The sequence below is a fragment of the Hypomesus transpacificus genome, chromosome 9 (genome assembly GCF_021917145.1).
Source record: "Hypomesus transpacificus isolate Combined female chromosome 9, fHypTra1, whole genome shotgun sequence".
Classification (NCBI taxonomy): domain Eukaryota; kingdom Metazoa; phylum Chordata; class Actinopteri; order Osmeriformes; family Osmeridae; genus Hypomesus; species Hypomesus transpacificus.
In genome coordinates this window covers 9,301,171-9,319,109 of record NC_061068.1, presented here as the reverse complement: position 1 = coordinate 9,319,109, position 17,939 = coordinate 9,301,171, and the positions used below count along the sequence as shown (strand labels likewise).

General features: G+C 42.7%; 4 protein-coding genes across 7 annotated transcripts; 3 read left to right on the top strand and 1 right to left on the bottom strand.

The window, feature by feature from the left end:
• Positions 1 to 1,084: 1,084 nt before the first annotated feature.
• On the bottom strand, positions 1,085 to 4,739 carry si:ch211-157b11.8 (fibrinogen-like protein 1). 2 transcript variants are annotated; one of them, XM_047024935.1, is made up of 7 exons: positions 4,314 to 4,739; positions 3,957 to 4,236; positions 3,084 to 3,282; positions 2,615 to 2,692; positions 2,390 to 2,502; positions 2,021 to 2,283; positions 1,085 to 1,929 (listed from the first exon to the last, which is right to left on the bottom strand). In XM_047024935.1, the coding sequence occupies exons 2-7, from the start codon at positions 4,227 to 4,229 to the stop codon at positions 1,599 to 1,601; spliced, it is 1,257 nt and encodes a 418-aa protein (XP_046880891.1). In that variant the 5' UTR covers positions 4,230 to 4,236; positions 4,314 to 4,739; the 3' UTR covers positions 1,085 to 1,598. The 2 variants fall into 2 exon arrangements, with proteins under 2 accessions (XP_046880891.1, XP_046880890.1); XM_047024934.1 differs by having other exon boundaries at positions 3,957 to 4,739.
• Positions 4,740 to 6,232: 1,493 nt separating this feature from the next.
• On the top strand, positions 6,233 to 12,471 carry LOC124470919 (ras-related protein rab7-like). 3 transcript variants are annotated; one of them, XM_047025128.1, is made up of 6 exons: positions 6,233 to 6,314; positions 9,124 to 9,186; positions 9,503 to 9,629; positions 10,519 to 10,737; positions 10,836 to 10,964; positions 11,104 to 12,471. In XM_047025128.1, the coding sequence occupies exons 2-6, from the start codon at positions 9,134 to 9,136 to the stop codon at positions 11,197 to 11,199; spliced, it is 624 nt and encodes a 207-aa protein (XP_046881084.1). In that variant the 5' UTR covers positions 6,233 to 6,314; positions 9,124 to 9,133; the 3' UTR covers positions 11,200 to 12,471. The 3 variants fall into 3 exon arrangements, with proteins under 3 accessions (XP_046881084.1, XP_046881086.1, XP_046881087.1); XM_047025130.1 differs by having other exon boundaries at positions 6,269 to 6,674; XM_047025131.1 differs by lacking the exon at positions 6,233 to 6,314 and adding an exon at positions 6,738 to 7,589.
• A 777-nt stretch (positions 12,472 to 13,248) lies between these two features.
• Positions 13,249 to 14,416, top strand: LOC124470918 (histone H1.10). The gene has a single exon (XM_047025127.1). The coding sequence runs from the start codon at positions 13,339 to 13,341 to the stop codon at positions 13,972 to 13,974; it is 636 nt and encodes a 211-aa protein (XP_046881083.1). The 5' UTR covers positions 13,249 to 13,338; the 3' UTR covers positions 13,975 to 14,416.
• Positions 14,417 to 15,201: 785 nt separating this feature from the next.
• Positions 15,202 to 17,722, top strand: arpc4 (actin related protein 2/3 complex, subunit 4). The gene is made up of 6 exons (XM_047024734.1): positions 15,202 to 15,273; positions 16,166 to 16,284; positions 16,417 to 16,528; positions 16,727 to 16,822; positions 16,924 to 17,094; positions 17,183 to 17,722. The coding sequence occupies exons 1-6, from the start codon at positions 15,271 to 15,273 to the stop codon at positions 17,186 to 17,188; spliced, it is 507 nt and encodes a 168-aa protein (XP_046880690.1). The 5' UTR covers positions 15,202 to 15,270; the 3' UTR covers positions 17,189 to 17,722.
• The last annotated feature ends 217 nt before the right edge of the window (positions 17,723 to 17,939 follow it).

The following is a 17,939-nucleotide window of genomic DNA, read 5'->3' as shown; positions in this document are numbered from 1 at the left end:
AGTCCTGTATTGTGTTCATGTTCTATGCGTACGTGAGTGTGAATGTGTGTGCATGTGTGCGTATTTGCTTCGCTGCGGGTAATGTGATTGTACTCTTCAGTGTGTGTGTGTATATAGGTGGTGTATGTGAAATACTGTGGCTGGTTGGGAGTCTGCCTCCTGTCTGTCTGTCTGTCTAGATCAGAGTCCCGCCATGCCCCTGCCCCCCGTCCCCCGTCACCCCGGCCCCCTGCCCCCCGCGCCCCCCTGCCCCCCGTCCCCCTGCCCCCCCCCACACATAGGTTATTATTAGCCACTCAGAGCTTGTTGGGCCGACTGGCAGTTCGTCGTGAACACTGCTAAAACTGGCCTTGCAGTTTACACACCATCTCCCTGACCACTCTCTCTAGAACACACGCACCTACAAAGTTATACACACGCACACACATCGCTCACACACGCACTCTAAACTCCCAGAAAAGCTCTGTGAACCACAGCCAGAGAGGGAGCCGCCCGTCTGACGCCAGCGACAGAGGACAGCCTGGGGTCATCGTGTGTCGGGGGGGGGGCATGTGTTTGTACTGTATGTGTGTGTGTCAGGGGGGGCATGTGTTTGTGTGTTTGTGTATAATCGACCACAAAATCTATTTAATGTGAAACCATAATTTCAGCCATAAATAATTTGATTACTTTGCTTTCTAATCACATACTTGAAGACAGAACAGCATCAAAGCTCATGGCTGGCTAACTCACTGTTGTGCATTAGAACCTGAGCATGCTAGCGACTCCAGCAGAAAAGAGCTTGGAGGTTGTGAGTATCAACCAACTGTCAGTGCCCCTCCCTGCCTGGGTCACCCCCATGAACCATAGTTACTGTGTCCAATCATTAACATCTTCAGTTTGGACACAAACCATACTAACCATGCCAGGTTGCAACCTGAACAGTTGGTTATGATATGTTGTGTGTAATGAATGCAGCAAAAGGGATTGTAACAGTAAAATCATGGGACCATGTTTTGTATTTAAAAAAACTCTTAAATGTTTCTCAGGACACTTCATTTATGTACATCTCTTTATTTTATTTATATCAGAAAATATGCACAACATGAAATATTTATTTAATCATCACAAAAGAAAAAGGTGCTCAACAGTATGGTTTGAGTTTGGGTAAAATAAAGCAGGTGTTGGGATACATGATGCTTTCTTCAGGATCACATAATCTCCTGATCCTTGTTAGACTTTAAAACACACCAAAGACATGAATACAGACAGAGCCATGGCGTTTAGAGCCTCTGTAAAGCAGCCTTCATTTTAAACACTGTCCTTTTTAGTGAAGCCCACAGCCAACATGAGTATCAATCTTAAAAGTGTTGTTCACTATACCAGTGACATTGTACATGATGGAGTACAGGACATCAGACAAACTCTAAACAAGTCTTCAGGAATACATCTTACATACCTCGTGGACAGATCTCCAGACAGAAACTCATACGAGTATAGGACAGCCATCTGAATGGAGAACCTCTATTGATTTATAGTATATTTTAGTCAAAGACTAGGTTTAACCTATCCTACACTTTTCTACATTCCTGTCTTAATTGCTCTCTAAGCAAGCTTCTTCAGAAGTCCCGGGGCCTTGTCTTCATCTCCACACTCTTAAAGGAGTAGCGCTCACCGCTGCGGCTGTCCGTCAGGATGTACCATGTGCCCCAGTAGATGCCGTTGGTCAGCCCGCTATAGCGCCCACGATAGTAGCGTCCGTTCAGATTGGCAGCCAGGCAGGCATCGAACCACCAACCAGCACCATAGTACTGTGCACAGTTCCCAGCTGTGTAGCGGTCATGGTCACGGTCGTTGGTGCTGAATGCTCGCCCATCGTGGTTGTAACGTTTGCTGTAGCTAAGTGAGTTGCCAGCGTCACCGGAGTACTCCCGAGCTGTCAGACGATACCTACGAGGCAATGAGAAGGAAAGAGCATAACATGATGTCTGTGGTGTTTTGTGCGTGTGGGTTCACTGTGCTGATAGTCTCTCCCCATCACCTTTGTGTCTCTGAGGCCACTCGGAAGGTGTTGTAGGTGGCATGGCGCCTTTGCTGGTGCCAGTCCTCCAGCTGAATGCGGAGCTGGTACTGGCCAGAGGAGGTGAGGCCATGCAGAGCTGCGTTCCCCAGCCAGTGTTCCCCTTGTGGAGATCCAAAGCCCTCCTGGTACTCCTGCCATGTCCTGTTGAAGTCCAGCAAGCCGTCTCTCCGAGTCTGGAACACTGTCCATCCCCCACCTGCTGTCTCCATGTCACACGAAGCCTGGCCAGAAATATGGTTGATTGTACATTCATAAGTGTGTGTGTGTGTGTGTGACTGTTCATGCGTGTGATGTTAACATGTGTTTGTGTGTGTGTTTATAAAGTACCTCCAGCGCAGGTCTTTGCGGGTCAGGCTGAATGGTGTAAATTCCATTCTCTTTGATCCCTACGCGATAGATCTCAGCACAGTCCTGAGGAAACTGCCTTGCTGAAGGGGCAACTGCAAACGCACACACACACTTACTTGTGAATGTTGGTACACCTATTAATACACAAACACATAGACACACACAAACAGGCACACACACTACTGTTGTGCCCTCTGCTCTCACCTGTTGGTGAGTGTTGTGTAATACTCCTGAGCAGAAGCAGCAGATCCTTCTCCCCCTCTCTTCCCACTGCTGCCCCTTCTGTCCACACAAACAGAGAGCTGGGGGTCAGAGTCACATCACACTGTGGATATGCAGCAATCTACCGACTGTCTTGGTAGATGCATAGGGACTTGTATTGTATTGCATGGGTGAGATCTTGGGCTGCGTTATGGTCATGAGATACCAGTGATCTGTCTACTCAACTCACCACACACAGTCTGACATTCCTGTGCACTCACCTCTGACCGAGACCGCGCAGGCCTGTTTGCTAGCTATGTGTGTGTGTGTTGACCATACCATGCCGGAGGACTGTGTGTGAGTGTACATGTGTGTATATGTGTGAAGGTAGAAAGAGAGAGCACGCTTTATCGTGGTTTGGGGTTACGGGTGAAGGTTAGGGTTCGTGTGTGGGGGTAGGTGTGTTCCTCACCAAGTCGTTTGGCCATTGCTCTGAGGGCCTGACTGTGACAGTGGAGGTCACACTCTGTCAGCACAGAGGCCATCAACGCCAGGATGGCCCCTAGTGTGTCCCCTCCCGGCTGGGCCCCTTGGCCCCTGGTGGCCCCTGGTTCCTGGAGGGAACGCATGCAGCTCTGCAGCTGAACCAGGCGATCTGACACATCCCCCATCTGCAGGAACATCACACAAACACCCTCAAAGGTTGCTGGTTGCATCACACACAAGCATGCATGCTCAAACAAACATACACAGGCGAGTATTCAGAGGTCTCATTACACACATATAGCCTCTCACTCAAGGGGCAAACAAAGAAGATGAGTTGACTCAATCGCTCTTTCACACTTACATCAGCCTTAGTCACTGCAGGCACACCTGTCACTGCATGAGCTCAGCACAGCCATATGATTTGGACAGCTTTACATCCAAGTCTAAATTTACTCTTGCTTTGATTCTCATCACTGGACAGTGTCTGTCAGGTGGTGCCTGATTTGTCAGTGCCTCAACTCCCCAGAGTAGGAACCTGCTGGCTCTGTGCAGAGAGCCACTATACTGCATGCTCAACACTGTTTCAGTCTGTTAAGTGACGTCATCCTATGCACGTCTGTCCCCTCAGCGTTACCCTCCACAACATAGCTAACTCAGAGTTCCAGTATAGCTTGTTGAAGCCAAAGTATATCTACTCAGTCAGACAGACATTGTCCTGGCCTTCCGCTTCATGACGGAGCACATAATTATCATTGTTTTGCCTCTACAATACCTTAAGGCCACAATATCTCTCGACTATATTCTACAGCCAAAAGAACAGGATGTGACCTTGGCATGACCTGGACGTGATGCCACTCACCTTGGTCTGCACCTGTCGGAGTTCCTGTCTGTGCTCCACCCTCAGAGGTGAGTCTGACGAGGATGGGGACGCAGCCACCACCCTGCAGCCTGACGCCCCCGAGCGCCCCTCACACATCCCGGCCCCTGTCCCTGGCCGTATGGGGGGAGCGGCCACCAGGCTGTCCCTGCAGGGGGGATGGGGGCAGGTGGAGAGAGCTTCTGGAGGAGACAATACGGCTCCCACGCACAGAGACAGCAATGGCAGCATGCTGAGAGAGCCAAGTGGAATCATGGGAAATCTGAAAAAGGAGTTGAAGTCACACAAAATCCACACTTGTTGAAGATCTTTCACTATCCGTGTTTTGCAGGTTTTCACCCAAAATGTGTTGCTTTTTGTCAGCTTAAGGTCCCAAATCCTGGTAACTCCTGACTTCTTGACAGTTTCTTGTTAGTGATTTGAGTCCGTTGCTTCGATTGATATCAGTATGTTTGTTTCTTTATCTATGTAGACTATTTATTTATTAATCTCTTCATCAGCATAAAGGATTAATACAAAATAATGAAGAAGGTTTCTGTTCAGTCTAGTTCCGTGTCCGTGTTTCTTTAACTTTTTCTATCTGTGTTCGTATCTACAACTTCAACCTCTTAACTTGTCTGTCCCTCTGGTCACCTTCTCACACTCTACCTCCCTCTCTCTGTCTCTGGTAGTGAGGGTGCTTTGGCTCAGATTCCTAGATAACTGCGGCTCTCTTTGCTCTCTGACACGCACTAATGCACCCACCCCCGATACACGCGCACACACACACACGCATAATCTACTCACCTCTTTGACTCATCTTCTCTCCCACTTGCACTCTCAGTTGCACACACGCACACACCAACACACACACCAACACACACACATAGCTAAATAAACATTGATGATGTACAGTTTTGTAATGTTGATCCCACTCAGTCACACATATGCACACAAAAATACAGTTTATGGTCACACGAAGCAGCACCTTTACACTGCTGCAGACTGTCTCTTGACTTTCACTTTTTTTCTGTCTCACACAGGCTCATGCTTGAGTCACATTTTCTATACCTCTTTCCTCTCTCCTTCTTTTTAATCTCTCTATCTCTCTCAGTCTCTACCTCTGAATCTCTCCCAATGTGTCTATGTTAAGATTTGTGTCGGACAAAGTGAGTTGTTGCTAATGCATATTCATGTCGGTGTTTGTCTGTCAGTATTCCCTTAAAGTTGAGACACTGCCTCTCCCACACCCCTCCTCTCCTCTCCCTCTTTCTCACATGTGTCAACCTCCTTTGTGTCGTGTTTGTGTTTACAAATGGAGTTCCTTAGAGGCCATAAAACCAAGACTTGAATGGGGGTGAGAAAGCAGGAATTCCTCTACAAACAGTAAGGTCATCAGATGCCACAAACTGACACACTTCAACTTCTGCAGAACACACACGCACACACACCAACACAAACACACATGATCCAAGTCAGGGGGCACACCAGGCTACACCAGGCTACCATTCCAACCTCTTCTTTCATATAGGCTTCAGAGTATAGAATGACGTCAGCAATCATGCAATGAGAGACTTTCAGAAATGTTTAAGGGTCAGGGTGAATTGGAGATATGTGATATAAGAACACTCTCACATGGTCCTGGGATTTGGGGTAGGTGTGTAATATATAACCTAAACCAGAATGACTGTTGTAGCTAAGTCATTTTATATGAGAGTTATACATATATATACATCCGGCCAGGGACAATTGACCATTAACCTTGATTTAGGTTCTGATACAAAAAGATATTGGTGATCAGAGTTCAGCCCACACAATATTGCTGATTTAAAATGATTTAGAGGTGAGCTGAGAGTGTCCTCTAGTGGTGTTTTGATATTATGATTTACATGATTTACTGATGTATGTGATATTACCAGAGATGACACACATCCTTCACTCAAACAGAAGAACAGATACTCATGTTTAAAAAAAGACTGGTAAAAGTTGAATTGCTGACTACACTTTTTCTCTCAAGTTTCAGTAAAGAAGTATGGGCTCTGACATATACTTGGGTAAAAAGTATCCATTGCTACTACCTACCATTAAAGACATGTTAATAATTAACACGCTCGGTTATGTATGCTCATGTTCACAATACTGTCAAGCTAGTTGGATTGTGTGCTTTTGGAATGCATGGTCCTTACTCCGTATTTACCACTTTTCGTTTTTGGTCACAGTCAAGTGCACATCTCTGGGACAGTAAGACCATGGGCGGGGCTCACGCATGTTCTGCGTGACCACGTTGAGCGCGTCAACGCGTGTGTTGTTGTGGAGGAAGTGAAAGAGGGTGAAGAAAAAGAAAAAATTCGTACGCGAAGGGTAGGTTGCCAGACTGAACTCAGTTTAAGACATTTAATATAATATGTGGCGACAATCGTTAGTTGATATCACGAGCTTGCACTAAAGACGAAAAAGAGAAAAGTACAACCTGTTACGCTGCGTTACAAACTAACTGACTAGCTAGTGATCTTAAAACTGTTGATGGTAGGCTAGAAAGGTCTTGCTGGCTACGCTACAGTAGATAGCTACGCGTGATAGCTAGACTAGCTAGCTGCGCTGTCAACTGTGGGGCACTGCGTCGCAGCCAACCTGTCCCAGCTGAACAATAGAAAGCTAGACCGTTATCTGGTTAGCTCTAATATTGTAAGAAATAATTATCGGTCTTGTCTGGAGTTGAAGGTAAGTACCGATGACAACTTTGAGCGTATAATTTGTTCCAGTTATTTAGCTAAACAGAACCCCCCCAGCGGCGGTGACTGGGCGAAATGTTCAACCGAGATTTGTAATAGCTGGTAGTACTGTCTGGGGTGGCTTCTGAATGTAGTGATGACGGTTTGAGAAATAATCGGAGGGTGCTAGATTTAATCAAGGCCAATACTTAAAAGAAAAATCATTGCAAGTGCCTCGACTGGCCTTGTTTGTATTTGTGGGTTATCCTTGGAACTGATTACAGTATAAAGGCAAAAAGTAGCTTAGCTAACTATCGTGGTATGGATGAACTCGTGACCCAGTCTTTGGTTAAATATAAATCTAAGGGACTTTCAAGAGTGACTCGATACAGACTTTAATTGCTTTGTCACATGTTTCTATGACTGACTAGCTACATCACAAATTGTCCTCGGTTAACACACGAACGACATGTTCAAAGTATTTCTAAGTAAATTACTTACTGCTACCAACCTCAACCGTTCAGAGTTCGGACAGAATTATCCTAAAATCCGATTTTCCCAATACAGTATCATGGGTTAGAGATTTGAGGGAGAACATTATGGGTACATACAGCATTCTGAATCATGGCTTTTACCTGGACATGCACCACCTATTCACAGGAAACCTTTCTAGCTAAAATAACGTTACGTTAAACGGTCTACTGGGCACTTTGTTTTGACCATGTTCGTTGGCAGTGTCTATCTGTACTTTATATTGCTGCAGTGTCACAACTCATGCTAAAACTGTCTCATAGTTTGCAGGGTCACCAGTGGATCTGTCAACATGGTCACTGGAGGGAGTGTGTTATCGTGACACAAGTAAAGATGTATTGAGCAATGAACTGTATGCTCTACCGGACTGTGCACAAGGAGGCTATATTTAGAGGTTTGTTTTTGTAATTCCGGGTACCCATCTGTACCTAGTAGGTTGTGCATGCAAATGAGTAGTGGGAATTCCAGACCCCTCTCTCTATGTATGTTGGCTACCGAAAGCAGACTTGTATAGGCAACCAGTCCAGAGTTCAGCTGCAGCCTCTCTTAAACAGTGTTGGAGTGCAGAGTAACAGACCATAACCAACAAACACTGGTCTTACTACTATGCATAACCTAAGCTCTTTATTGAAGTTGTATAACATACATTAGACTTAGCCCTGGAAAGCTAGTTACAATATATTTTAGTTTCTCGTTTATGAGACGGCTTGCTCCTGACCTATAGCCTGTTTGATCTTGGGGGGAGAGGTAGTAGTGAGGACAGAGAGGCTTCTCCTGCAGTCATGTGACAGTGGACTGAACATGCTGAGAACCTCATGCTCTTCTGCTGAAGACTCCACTCACTATGCCACTGCCTGGAGGAGGACAGAGGCTAGTGTGTTGACATCTGGTGTAGGGCTGCATATGGGAAGATTTCAGAGTGGGCAGTGGGGTAAATACAAGGGTTTAGGCTGATATAGACATTAGCGATTGCGGTGTTGGTGTGTGAAAAGGATGGAGGCCTCGACCCAGGTTTTCAGTAGTCATACAGTAGGAGTGCTGGTCTGGGTTCAACCTCTTGTTACTGAGCACTCTTACTATGAGAAGCTTGAGTAGTAGTAAATCTGTGAGGCAGAGACTACTTGTGCTGTAGGGGAATTCTCTTGAATGCCATTCTTCAGTGTAGACTACCGTCTTTGTTGAACTAGTCTGATAGCTGGTAAGAATTAATTTAAACAAAGCTTGTTGTTCTGCTACATTTTTTCCCTTTAAGTGGAAGAGGAGATTGTGGAATTTCACTTTTGAGATCACAATGATATTCTGTTGTTTTATGTTCTCCATCAGGGCTATACAAATACAAATATATAAAACTCCAACATATTCTAAATCAAGTTGAGTTTGTTGACCCTGTGGAAGTCTAGTGCCTTTGGGAATAGGGAATTGTGTCTACTAGATGGGATTAGGAGTTTTATGTTTGGATCTGCCCCTATAAGAGGAAGCATGATACAGCCAGCCCTCCGATTCACTTCCTGTGTGTGCATGTACGCCAGAGAGAGAGTAAGAGGGGGAGAATGATATGTTGCTCGTGACTTCGACCAGCAGCTTAGAAAGCACATGACTGAAATGAATGGAGCTCAAATCTTATTGGCCAAGTGGCAAAGTAGTCTTCACAAAGCTAACTAATTCACATAGGACCTACATCCTATAGCATTGTCTATGCTGAGAGACACACTCATTGTGGTAGCAAAGACATAGTTTTAAAAATTGTGGATCAATTTAACACTAATAGAAGATAAGCTCCTGTATTTCTTTGCTGGAAGCAAGTCATTATCTAGGCAGGTAACCATTGTAGGCTGTGATGCTGCAAATAGTATGTATTTGACTGCCCATTAAGCCAACGGCCTACCCATAATTCCTCTTCTAACTTGTTGTCATGGATCTCTCCCCAGGATTGACAACATGACGTCCAGGAAGAAAGTGCTTCTGAAAGTCATCATTCTGGGGGATTCTGGGTGAGTACTCTAGGTGGTTTGTTTTAACTGTAGATTCAATCTCTGTGAATTTAATTTGATCTGTTTTCAATATTCAAAACGTGGCTTTTCTCCCTGTTACATTATGTCTTCTCCTGGTCACATATTTTCAAATATTTTCTTATACTGATTGTACATTTTAATATCTGAAATGTCTTTCCCTGCAGGGCACAGGTTTTGATTTGAAAGGTTATTCTACCCCAGCATTGGGACCCCATAGATTGCATTTAATTGAACAATTATTTCCTTCCCATCTTGCTCTGTATTTCTCTTCTTCTGCTTTCTCTCTACGTGAAAGTGTGGGCAAGACCTCCCTAATGAACCAGTATGTGAACAAGAAGTTCAGCAACCAATACAAAGCCACGATAGGAGCAGATTTCTTGACCAAGGAGGTGATGGTGGACGACCGACTCGTCACAATGCAGGTACACTAGCTCACTGAAACTTCTGGTTCATCCCTCATAAAATCCAGGAATACATCAAATGAGAGTCTGAGTTAAGGATGACTGAATTTGTTCTAAGTGTAGAGCCAATTGTAACATTAGTGAACAGGCACACATCAAAATATATTTGACTACAAATGTATTAAAGTAAGGTATATATGGATAGTATGAACAAGTTAGATTATACATTTGATATGAGAGATCGGTTTCAATGAACAGAATGAAATGATCTAACTTCCAGAAAGACAGAAATTGTACAGTCAATGATTATATGCCAACCGAACCGCCAATGCCATGTTTGTGGAGGAATACTGAGGGTGTCAAGAGAGTTGATTAGGTTTGTCTGATGTGGTCGGATCAGACTCTACAGGTGTGACAGGATGTTGGCTCCGTGCGGTCTGGCTGACCTTGCTACAGTGAAGTATTGGCTAGATATGTGTGTCGTGGTTAAACAGACATCTCTTCTGGAATGGTATTTTCAAGAAGTTATGTAAAAATAGGCAGCTGTCAGTGCCTGTCAAGTGATTTGCATGCAAAGGCACAGCTGGTGATAACTGACTTACAATTACTGATATTGTTTGTCTTCAGTCCTCAAGCTTCAAAATTGATTAAAGGACAACCATAGTGAACTACATCCAACTGTGTGATCTAATCGGGAAGTTTAAAATGAATCCTAGCCAAGAAACAAAGCATGTTACCAAACAAAGAATAGTTCATATCTTCCCTGTTAAAGTTTGGCTTCTTACTTCCCGTAATTTACCATCTTCCTTTTCTCTACCCCTTCCCCCACACACACACGTTCTCCCTTCTTGTTTCCTATGTCCCCCTATCCTTCCAAACCACTCTCTCCATTTCCCTCCTTCCTGGTCAGATCTGGGACACAGCCGGGCAGGAGAGGTTCCAGTCATTGGGGGTAGCGTTCTACCGTGGGGCGGACTGCTGTGTGTTGGTATTTGATGTGACGGCTCCCAACACCTTCAAGACCTTAGATAGCTGGAGAGATGAGTTCCTGATCCAGGCTAGCCCCAGAGACCCGGAGAACTTCCCTTTTGTTGTTCTAGGCAACAAGATTGACCTGGAAAACAGACAGGTGAGCTAAAGTTAGCAAAAGTGACATACGAGGGCTGATTACGTAACATCATGTTGAATGTGGCCAAAATCATAATATTTCCTCTCATCCAAACATAGGTGACAACCAAGAGGGCCCAGGCCTGGTGTCAAAGTAAGAACAACATCCCCTACTTTGAGACCAGCGCTAAGGAAGCCATCAATGTAGAGCAAGCCTTCCAGACCATTGCACGCAATGCCCTCAAACAGGTGAGACGCTGGCATCAGCACCATTTTAGTTTTCAAACTAGACTTTGGAACTCTGCAGCGATATCGGTTGATGATTTATTGTTTAGGATGAATCACACTTATTATGTCCTCTTCTTCTCTCCCTCCCTTTTCCTCTTAGGAGACAGAGGTGGAGTTGTATAATGAATTCCCTGAACCCATTAAACTGGACAGGAATGACAGAGCCAAGCCTTCACAAGAGAGCTGCAGCTGCTGAAGTGGTGTTAGGACTATCTTCTCTCTGGCCTACTGGAACATCCCCATGACCCCACTCTCAGTACCTTTGTGGTCCCTACTCCTCCCCCAGAGTGAACTGCTCCTCTGGTCCATCACAGATCATGTCTCATTCCCGGCCCACCACAATCCCGTTAGCTGCCCAGTAATAGTGCACATGGGTGTACACACTCGGTACCCACAGTACCCACTCACTCCACACACAAAGAATCTGGCACAAAAAAAATTCTTAAGAGAAGAATGACAGCTCACTCACCTGTATTTCTAACTGCCCCCAGACTCCCTTCTGTTAATGCTATTAAGAGAGATGCAGCCATTGTTTTAATAGTGACTGGAAGATGCAGTGGCTGTTCCTACATAATGTGAGAGGGGGTGGCTGGGGACAGAATCCCTGTGATTTCTGGTCCTCTTCATTTTCTATTCTTATAGAAATATATTCATTATTTTCTCATATCTCAGTGATCTCCTTTGCCTGTTTGACTATGGAGAAATAATGATTTGTATTTTATTATTTGTATTATTGGCTGTTGATGCAAAAGTCTTAAGCCAGTCGGGAGAGTATTTGTTAGCACTTTTTCCTTGTCGAGTTGATTTTTTTCTTTGCCTTTAAATGTTATACACAGAGGTCAGCTGGTCAACATAATGACTACCACCCTTGTCCAGAACCCATAAGGATCCTGTTAATCAAAAAACAAAACAAACACCTTTATGCCTGTTGGTGTCCACACCCTTTGTACAGTAGGTAGCACAGTGATTTGTTCTAAATTATCACATTACAGGGGCAATATTCATAAAATAGACAACAACAATAGAAAAACTTAAGACATAAAACATGTTATTATCCTAATTGTACTACTGATACTACTGTATGTGATGTATGTCATTTGTCTGCCATCTTGTTTCAACACTATAATTACAGATCTGTTGCCATACACCTCTTCTCTAATAACTGTCTCTGTTGCTACTGTTTCTTTTACTCTGCTGGTAGCTCAGGTTGGCAAGTTTGTTAATAAGTGCATAATATTAATTTTTAACAGATTGTGTACTACTATTGTGTGTAGATGTAATAGATAAAATGCTGAGAGATGAAACGGGATTGGATGCTCTTTTTATCTGTGAGTTATAAAGAAATAGTCCAAGAATTTACCCTGGTATTACTCTTTACTTCCTAATAAAGCAACTGTGCTATGCCAATGATGTTGAAAAGTATTGGGATATCAAAATAAGTTATAATAAAGTGTCTCTTGAATATAAACATTGATGGTCTGCATTGTGGAATCAGTGTCCGTATATTTTACCAATTAGTATAAAACCGCAAAGTGGCAATGAAGAGCAAATCTTTTTGGGGGTTGCTTTAGTTCCAGTTGGTGTCCATTGAGATCAAGCAATTAAGGGGACTTATCATTACTGACTTGGAAGTCTATAAGATAGCACACACACTGGTACAATCTCACTATCGCTTACAATAAAATGTAACTGTAGTCTGTTATGATTCTTTCTTATTGCAGTTTCAATTTGTAATTCAGTTCGAGGCTCGCGTGAAGAGATGGGTGCAAATCTCGAATTGTCAATAGATTGCCACGCGAGGGCGTGTACTGTGCTAGTTTAAACAAATTAAATCAAAAATATTCCAAAACTGAAGTGGCTAACCAAGAAAACCATTATCAATTACGACTTACCCCACTCTGAAGTACTAGTCAAAAGTGTATAGAAAGTAAAACTGTGTACCATTTTCAAACCATAACCTCGTAAAGTAGGTCCCCCCACCCAGTTTGCCACTACTACTGTGCGGTGCCGTCCGCACTTTCCCTTTTTTCTTGGAAATGTCGACCAACACTGGTACGAACATATAACCGCCAAATAGGTAATCGTTTGGTCTTCCTATAAAAAGTTGTTTGTCTCGTAATAATCGTCCCGGATATTCCCAAATCTCAATGAAACTCGTATCAAAAAACACAACTTCGCACACACCATGACATTCCATGTTGTTGTTTTCAATCACGTCCGCTTGGTAGCTATATAGGCTAGCCAGGCTTATTTCAGAGATCATATCCACCCGAGCAACTTGACGCAGGATCTGTGATAACAATTCGTTTGCATATCTATTGTTTAATTTAACATAATGGCAAGTGACACTGAAGTGGTTCCTGCCGCAGAAACTCCAGTGGCTGCGAAGTCAAAGAAAAGGACACCCACCAAACCTAAACCAAAAGCAAAACCAGCGACTACAGCCACCAGCTCAGCCAAGAAGAAGAAGCGCAAGGGAAAGGGCCCAGGGAAGTACAGCGTACTGGTGGTTGACGCGATTAAACAACTGGGCGAGAGAAATGGTTCGTCGTTGGCGAAGATTTACAACAAAGCCAAGGAGGTGATCTGGTTCGATCAGCAGCATGGACGAACCTATCTGCGATATTCTATATGCGCGCTAGTTCTGAACGATACCCTGATCCAGGTAAAGGGTACGGGTGCTAACGGTTCTTTCAAACTAAACAAAAAGAAGTTTGAGACAAAGGCTCCGAAAAAAGCACCAAAGCCTGTTAAGGCTGTCAAAACAAAAGCACCAGCTAAGAAGGCAAAGGCAGCCATCAAAACTAAGGCGAAACCGAAGGCTAGCCCGAAAAAGAAGTCGACACCCAAAAAGAAGCCGGCCGCCAAACCAAAAAAGCTGGCGGCTAAAAAGGCAACTCCGGTTAAGAGTAAGAAGCCAAAGCCGAAGAAGGCGAGCAAACCTGCCGCCAAGTCTCCAAGAAAGAAGTAGTATACTAGTACCCAACCCAACACCGGAAAAAAGACTTCATTTATTTTTGTACATGTTGTGGTTTAAACGATGATTGGACTTTTTTATTCGCATCCAAGTGTGGCCCAAATGTTAGGTTTGGCCAACATTTTCATTTATATTATTTTTTATATCTTCAGCAAATTATGGTATGATGTGTAAACAATTGTGAAAACATTTACGACGGGGCATCGATGAGTCAAACCGCCCAGTCCAGATTTGAATTGTGGGCAACGCCCCCAGTTGTCGGAAATACACTAGTTGACGAGGCTTGCTGAATTACTGTAACTAAAGTAAAAAATAAAAGACGGCATTATCTGGAACTTATGTTTCGTTTAAAATGTTTGTATGTGTAATGTAGGCATGTAGCCTTTGTTGCCTCAAGCAGTTAAATTCTCTGTAAATAAATTGCAATCTAAAAGGATGGTTTTAATGACTCAAATTATTTTCAACAGACGGTAGTTAGGAAATAACCATTGAAAAAAAACGTATAGATGTCTTGCTTTGATAACATACGACTCAATATTACATCTACTGGTAGGCTATATAGTTCTTCATTGCATCTATACGATTCTCAGACAAAACCCTGAAATGAAAACTATTAGACATCTAAAACAGTCCTGCCAACACCGGATTGGAACATTCCAACATATGTCCCAATTGAATGAAAATACCCAGATGAAAATGGTTTTAATGAAATGAGTCGGTGCAATACATCTTATAAGCGACGTCTTTATGAAAAATGAATTCAATGAAATGGTAGGAATTGAACACCTTTACCAACACCCCCCAATAGAACTGAAATGGAGAAGTCCTTTTACCTTATAAGGAAGAAAACATTTGTAACTCACGATTCATTCATTTAAGATATATCTGATAATCGTTGACTGAAAACAGTTAAAATGCACATACAGACATAAGAGTATGTATTGCATTGTATCTATTTTTAAAACGCAAAAGAATCGTAGAAAAAGTACACCACATTGTTTACTTTAATGCTTTGTCCGACAGAAATGTTACATATGGTTGAGCCAAATATTAAACAATGTGAACAATGTATTAATTGTGTAAAATACGTATACAATTACTACAATACAATAGAAAAATGCAAGAAAACAAATAGCCTATATAAGTATGTAGCAATGGATCAATCACATTTCCACCCTCAATTATGTTCCCCTATGAGGAATTTAAGTGGTATATCCCACTGCGAGCACAGGCTCGCGGAAGAGACCTGGCGAGAGCACTTCCGTCTTCTGGTCCTGCACATACAGAGCAATGGTAAGATAATCAAAGGTTTATGTCGTGCAAGTAAGGATAAGATACCACATCACACGATGAGAAATGTATTTGACTTACACTTTATGTACCCGATGTTAAGAAAGTTGAGGTAGCAAGCTAATGTTGCCTTTCTAGATTAGCAGCGGGTAAGCCTAGTTGCTGGCATTTTTTTGCAGTCAGTAGCTAGCTACAGTACTGTAGCTATCTAGCGAGCGACGTAAATCATAACGTCAGCTTGCCATCTAAAATCACGGTCATGTATATTTAATAGTGTATAAGAGAAGGTAACGTATAACACAAGTGTGCCGTGGACTGACTGGGTAGCTAGCTGTGTACTTTCCTTATAAACGTATCTTTTCTAAATCAGATGAATTAGCTAGGTAGCCAGCTGTCATGTCTCTCATGAAGGGATGAGAGTTGCACAGCTGGTTTTGACCTCACTTTACAAGTTACTGCCAAATATAACTTTATTCTAATGACGTTTGACAAACTCACGATAGATAAAATGCAATTACAGCTTAGTCTCTGGTAGATTAATGTGTGAGTTTACTTGCACTGCCATATTGTGTTATGTGCTTTTATGCATTTATTTATTTAATGTGTGTTGTTTAACGCTTTTGATAAAATATTTTTCCTGTGATGTCGTTTTGGAATTCGCTATGTTCAGTCTGCAGCTTTTGGATGAGACACTGAGGAAATTCCTCAGTGCTAAGAATCCTACCGGCATGTTTAGACCTGTTTTAGTGTAGAGGGCTTATTGGCTAGAGTAGGATAGTGTGGAGGAGGTTAACATTTTAAGGGAGGTAGCTTACTGTGGCTGGCCATCTATATTATTCCTTTTAAACCTTTATACGTAATCTGTTTTCTATTGAAATTGTCTCTCTTCTCTCAGACAGCGACTCTGCGCCCATACCTCAACGCTGTGCGTGCCACACTGCAGGCTGCCCTCTGTCTGGAGAACTTCTCCTCTCAGGTGGTAGAGCGCCACAACAAGCCAGAGGTGGAGGTTCGGTAAGTGTCTCTTTCTACATTATAGGTGGGTGGGACTGTACCTTTCTCAAGGGGCTGTATTGAGCTGATATACTTTGTGATCGTGTACACATCACATTCATAATTAATGTTGTTTTTGCTGTACACTCACAGGAGCAGTAAAGAGTTGCTTCTTCAGCCTGTCATTATTAGTCGTAATGAGAAGGAGAAGGTGCTGATCGAGGGCTCTATCAACTCAGTCCGAGTCAGCATCTCTGTTAAGCAGGTCAGGAAGCTCTCACTACCTCTTTCTTCCTCACCAGTGTAGACTGTAAAACACTCAAATGATCTCTTGGCTATACTTGGCCAGATGCATTGTTAAAACTTATGATTCGTTATTTACAGAGATTTAAAGTTTACCATGGCTCTGTCATGTAATTATCTTATGATGAAAATGCTGGTCTTGTGATTTGTGTCCATTCAGGCGGATGAGATTGAGAAGATCCTCTGTCATAAGTTCATGCGCTTCATGATGATGAGGGCAGAGAACTTCTTCATCCTGAGGAGGAAACCAGTGGAGGTGAGATACAGAATTATAAAATATCTTATTTGCATACTTTCTCCATTTGCATACTTCTTCCATTTCAATCAGTTCTCTCCCCTTGTCTTTTTGTTCCACAGGGTTACGACATCAGTTTCCTCATAACCAACTTCCACACTGAACAAATGTACAAGCACAAGCTGGTGGACTTTGTCATTCATTTCATGGAAGAGATTGACAAGGAGATTAGTGAGATGAAGCTGTCTGTCAATGCCAGGGCCCGTATTGTCGCAGAGGAGTTCCTCAAAAATGTGAGTCTGTTTTTTGGTTTCTCAAAAATCTTTTCTTTCATGTTGTTCAAATCTTGAACAACGATTTGACCGTGTCCTTGTTTTGCAGTTCTAAAAACAAACCCCCCAAAACATTCCTCACCATGATCACAAAAGTCACCATGGTTTCTTGGATGGAGCCCATCACAGGACAGAAATGGAAGAGGCGGAGCAATAGTCTGTCAAGCCAACCACAGTGATGACATCTATGAAGTGCATCTGACCAATGTGGATGTTGTCCTTCATCATCAATGTTTCCCTGTGCTCAGATTTATTGATGTTTGTACATAATGAATATTCACAGCCTCATTTAATTTCTGCCTTTAGAACAAAACATAAAATCAGGGCGGGTCCTTAAAATGAAACCCTCAGTCAATTTTGACGAGCACAGGAAAACAAGAGTTTCTTTCTGATAATTTAAATGTTTTTTTTTTATATGAATATTATATGACCACGTATATATCATTTTTTTTGCAAAGTTTTTGTTACAACAGACCTTAAACAAATTGGTGCACATGTTTATTGTCTTAATACACAGAGTCGACCCTATCATTGATGGAAATAAATATGATTAGCGCTGAAATTGAGAAATAAATCCCTTTATCGCTTGTTTGTATGTTTATTCTGTTCTCTGGTTCCTCTCTTTTGCAAAAACTAATGCAAATATTCAATTTAAGTAACCACAAACAGCATGTTAAAGATTTTTTTTTGCAGTTTAAACAGAATCCAAAAGCAAATCAGTTATGATACAGCAATGGTTCTAGTATGCTGTCATAAACACAAATATAATATTAACTGGAGAGAACAAAAGCATGAAACTCCTCAAA

Bases quoted from the DNA above. Each gene is read 5' to 3' on its own strand.
- si:ch211-157b11.8 (XM_047024934.1), bottom strand. From the start codon at position 4,229: ATGATTCCACTTGGCTCTCTCAGCATGCTGCCATTGCTGTCTCTGTGC. The intron at 3,283-3,956 runs GTGAGTGGCATC...ATGTTCCTGCAG, and splicing joins TCCGACAGGTGCAGACCAAG to ATGGGGGATGTGTCAGATCG. The intron at 1,930-2,020 runs GTGATGGGGAGA...ATTGCCTCGTAG, and splicing joins GTGGCCTCAGAGACACAAAG to GTATCGTCTGACAGCTCGGG.
- LOC124470919 (XM_047025128.1), top strand. From the start codon at position 9,134: ATGACGTCCAGGAAGAAAGTGCTTCTGAAAGTCATCATTCTGGGGGAT. The intron at 9,187-9,502 runs GTGAGTACTCTA...TCTACGTGAAAG, and splicing joins ATCATTCTGGGGGATTCTGG to TGTGGGCAAGACCTCCCTAA. The intron at 10,965-11,103 runs GTGAGACGCTGG...TTTTCCTCTTAG, and splicing joins CACGCAATGCCCTCAAACAG to GAGACAGAGGTGGAGTTGTA.
- LOC124470918 (XM_047025127.1), top strand. From the start codon at position 13,339: ATGGCAAGTGACACTGAAGTGGTTCCTGCCGCAGAAACTCCAGTGGCT.
- arpc4 (XM_047024734.1), top strand. The intron at 16,529-16,726 runs GTCAGGAAGCTC...GTGTCCATTCAG, and splicing joins TCAGCATCTCTGTTAAGCAG to GCGGATGAGATTGAGAAGAT. The intron at 16,823-16,923 runs GTGAGATACAGA...TTTGTTCCACAG, and splicing joins TGAGGAGGAAACCAGTGGAG to GGTTACGACATCAGTTTCCT.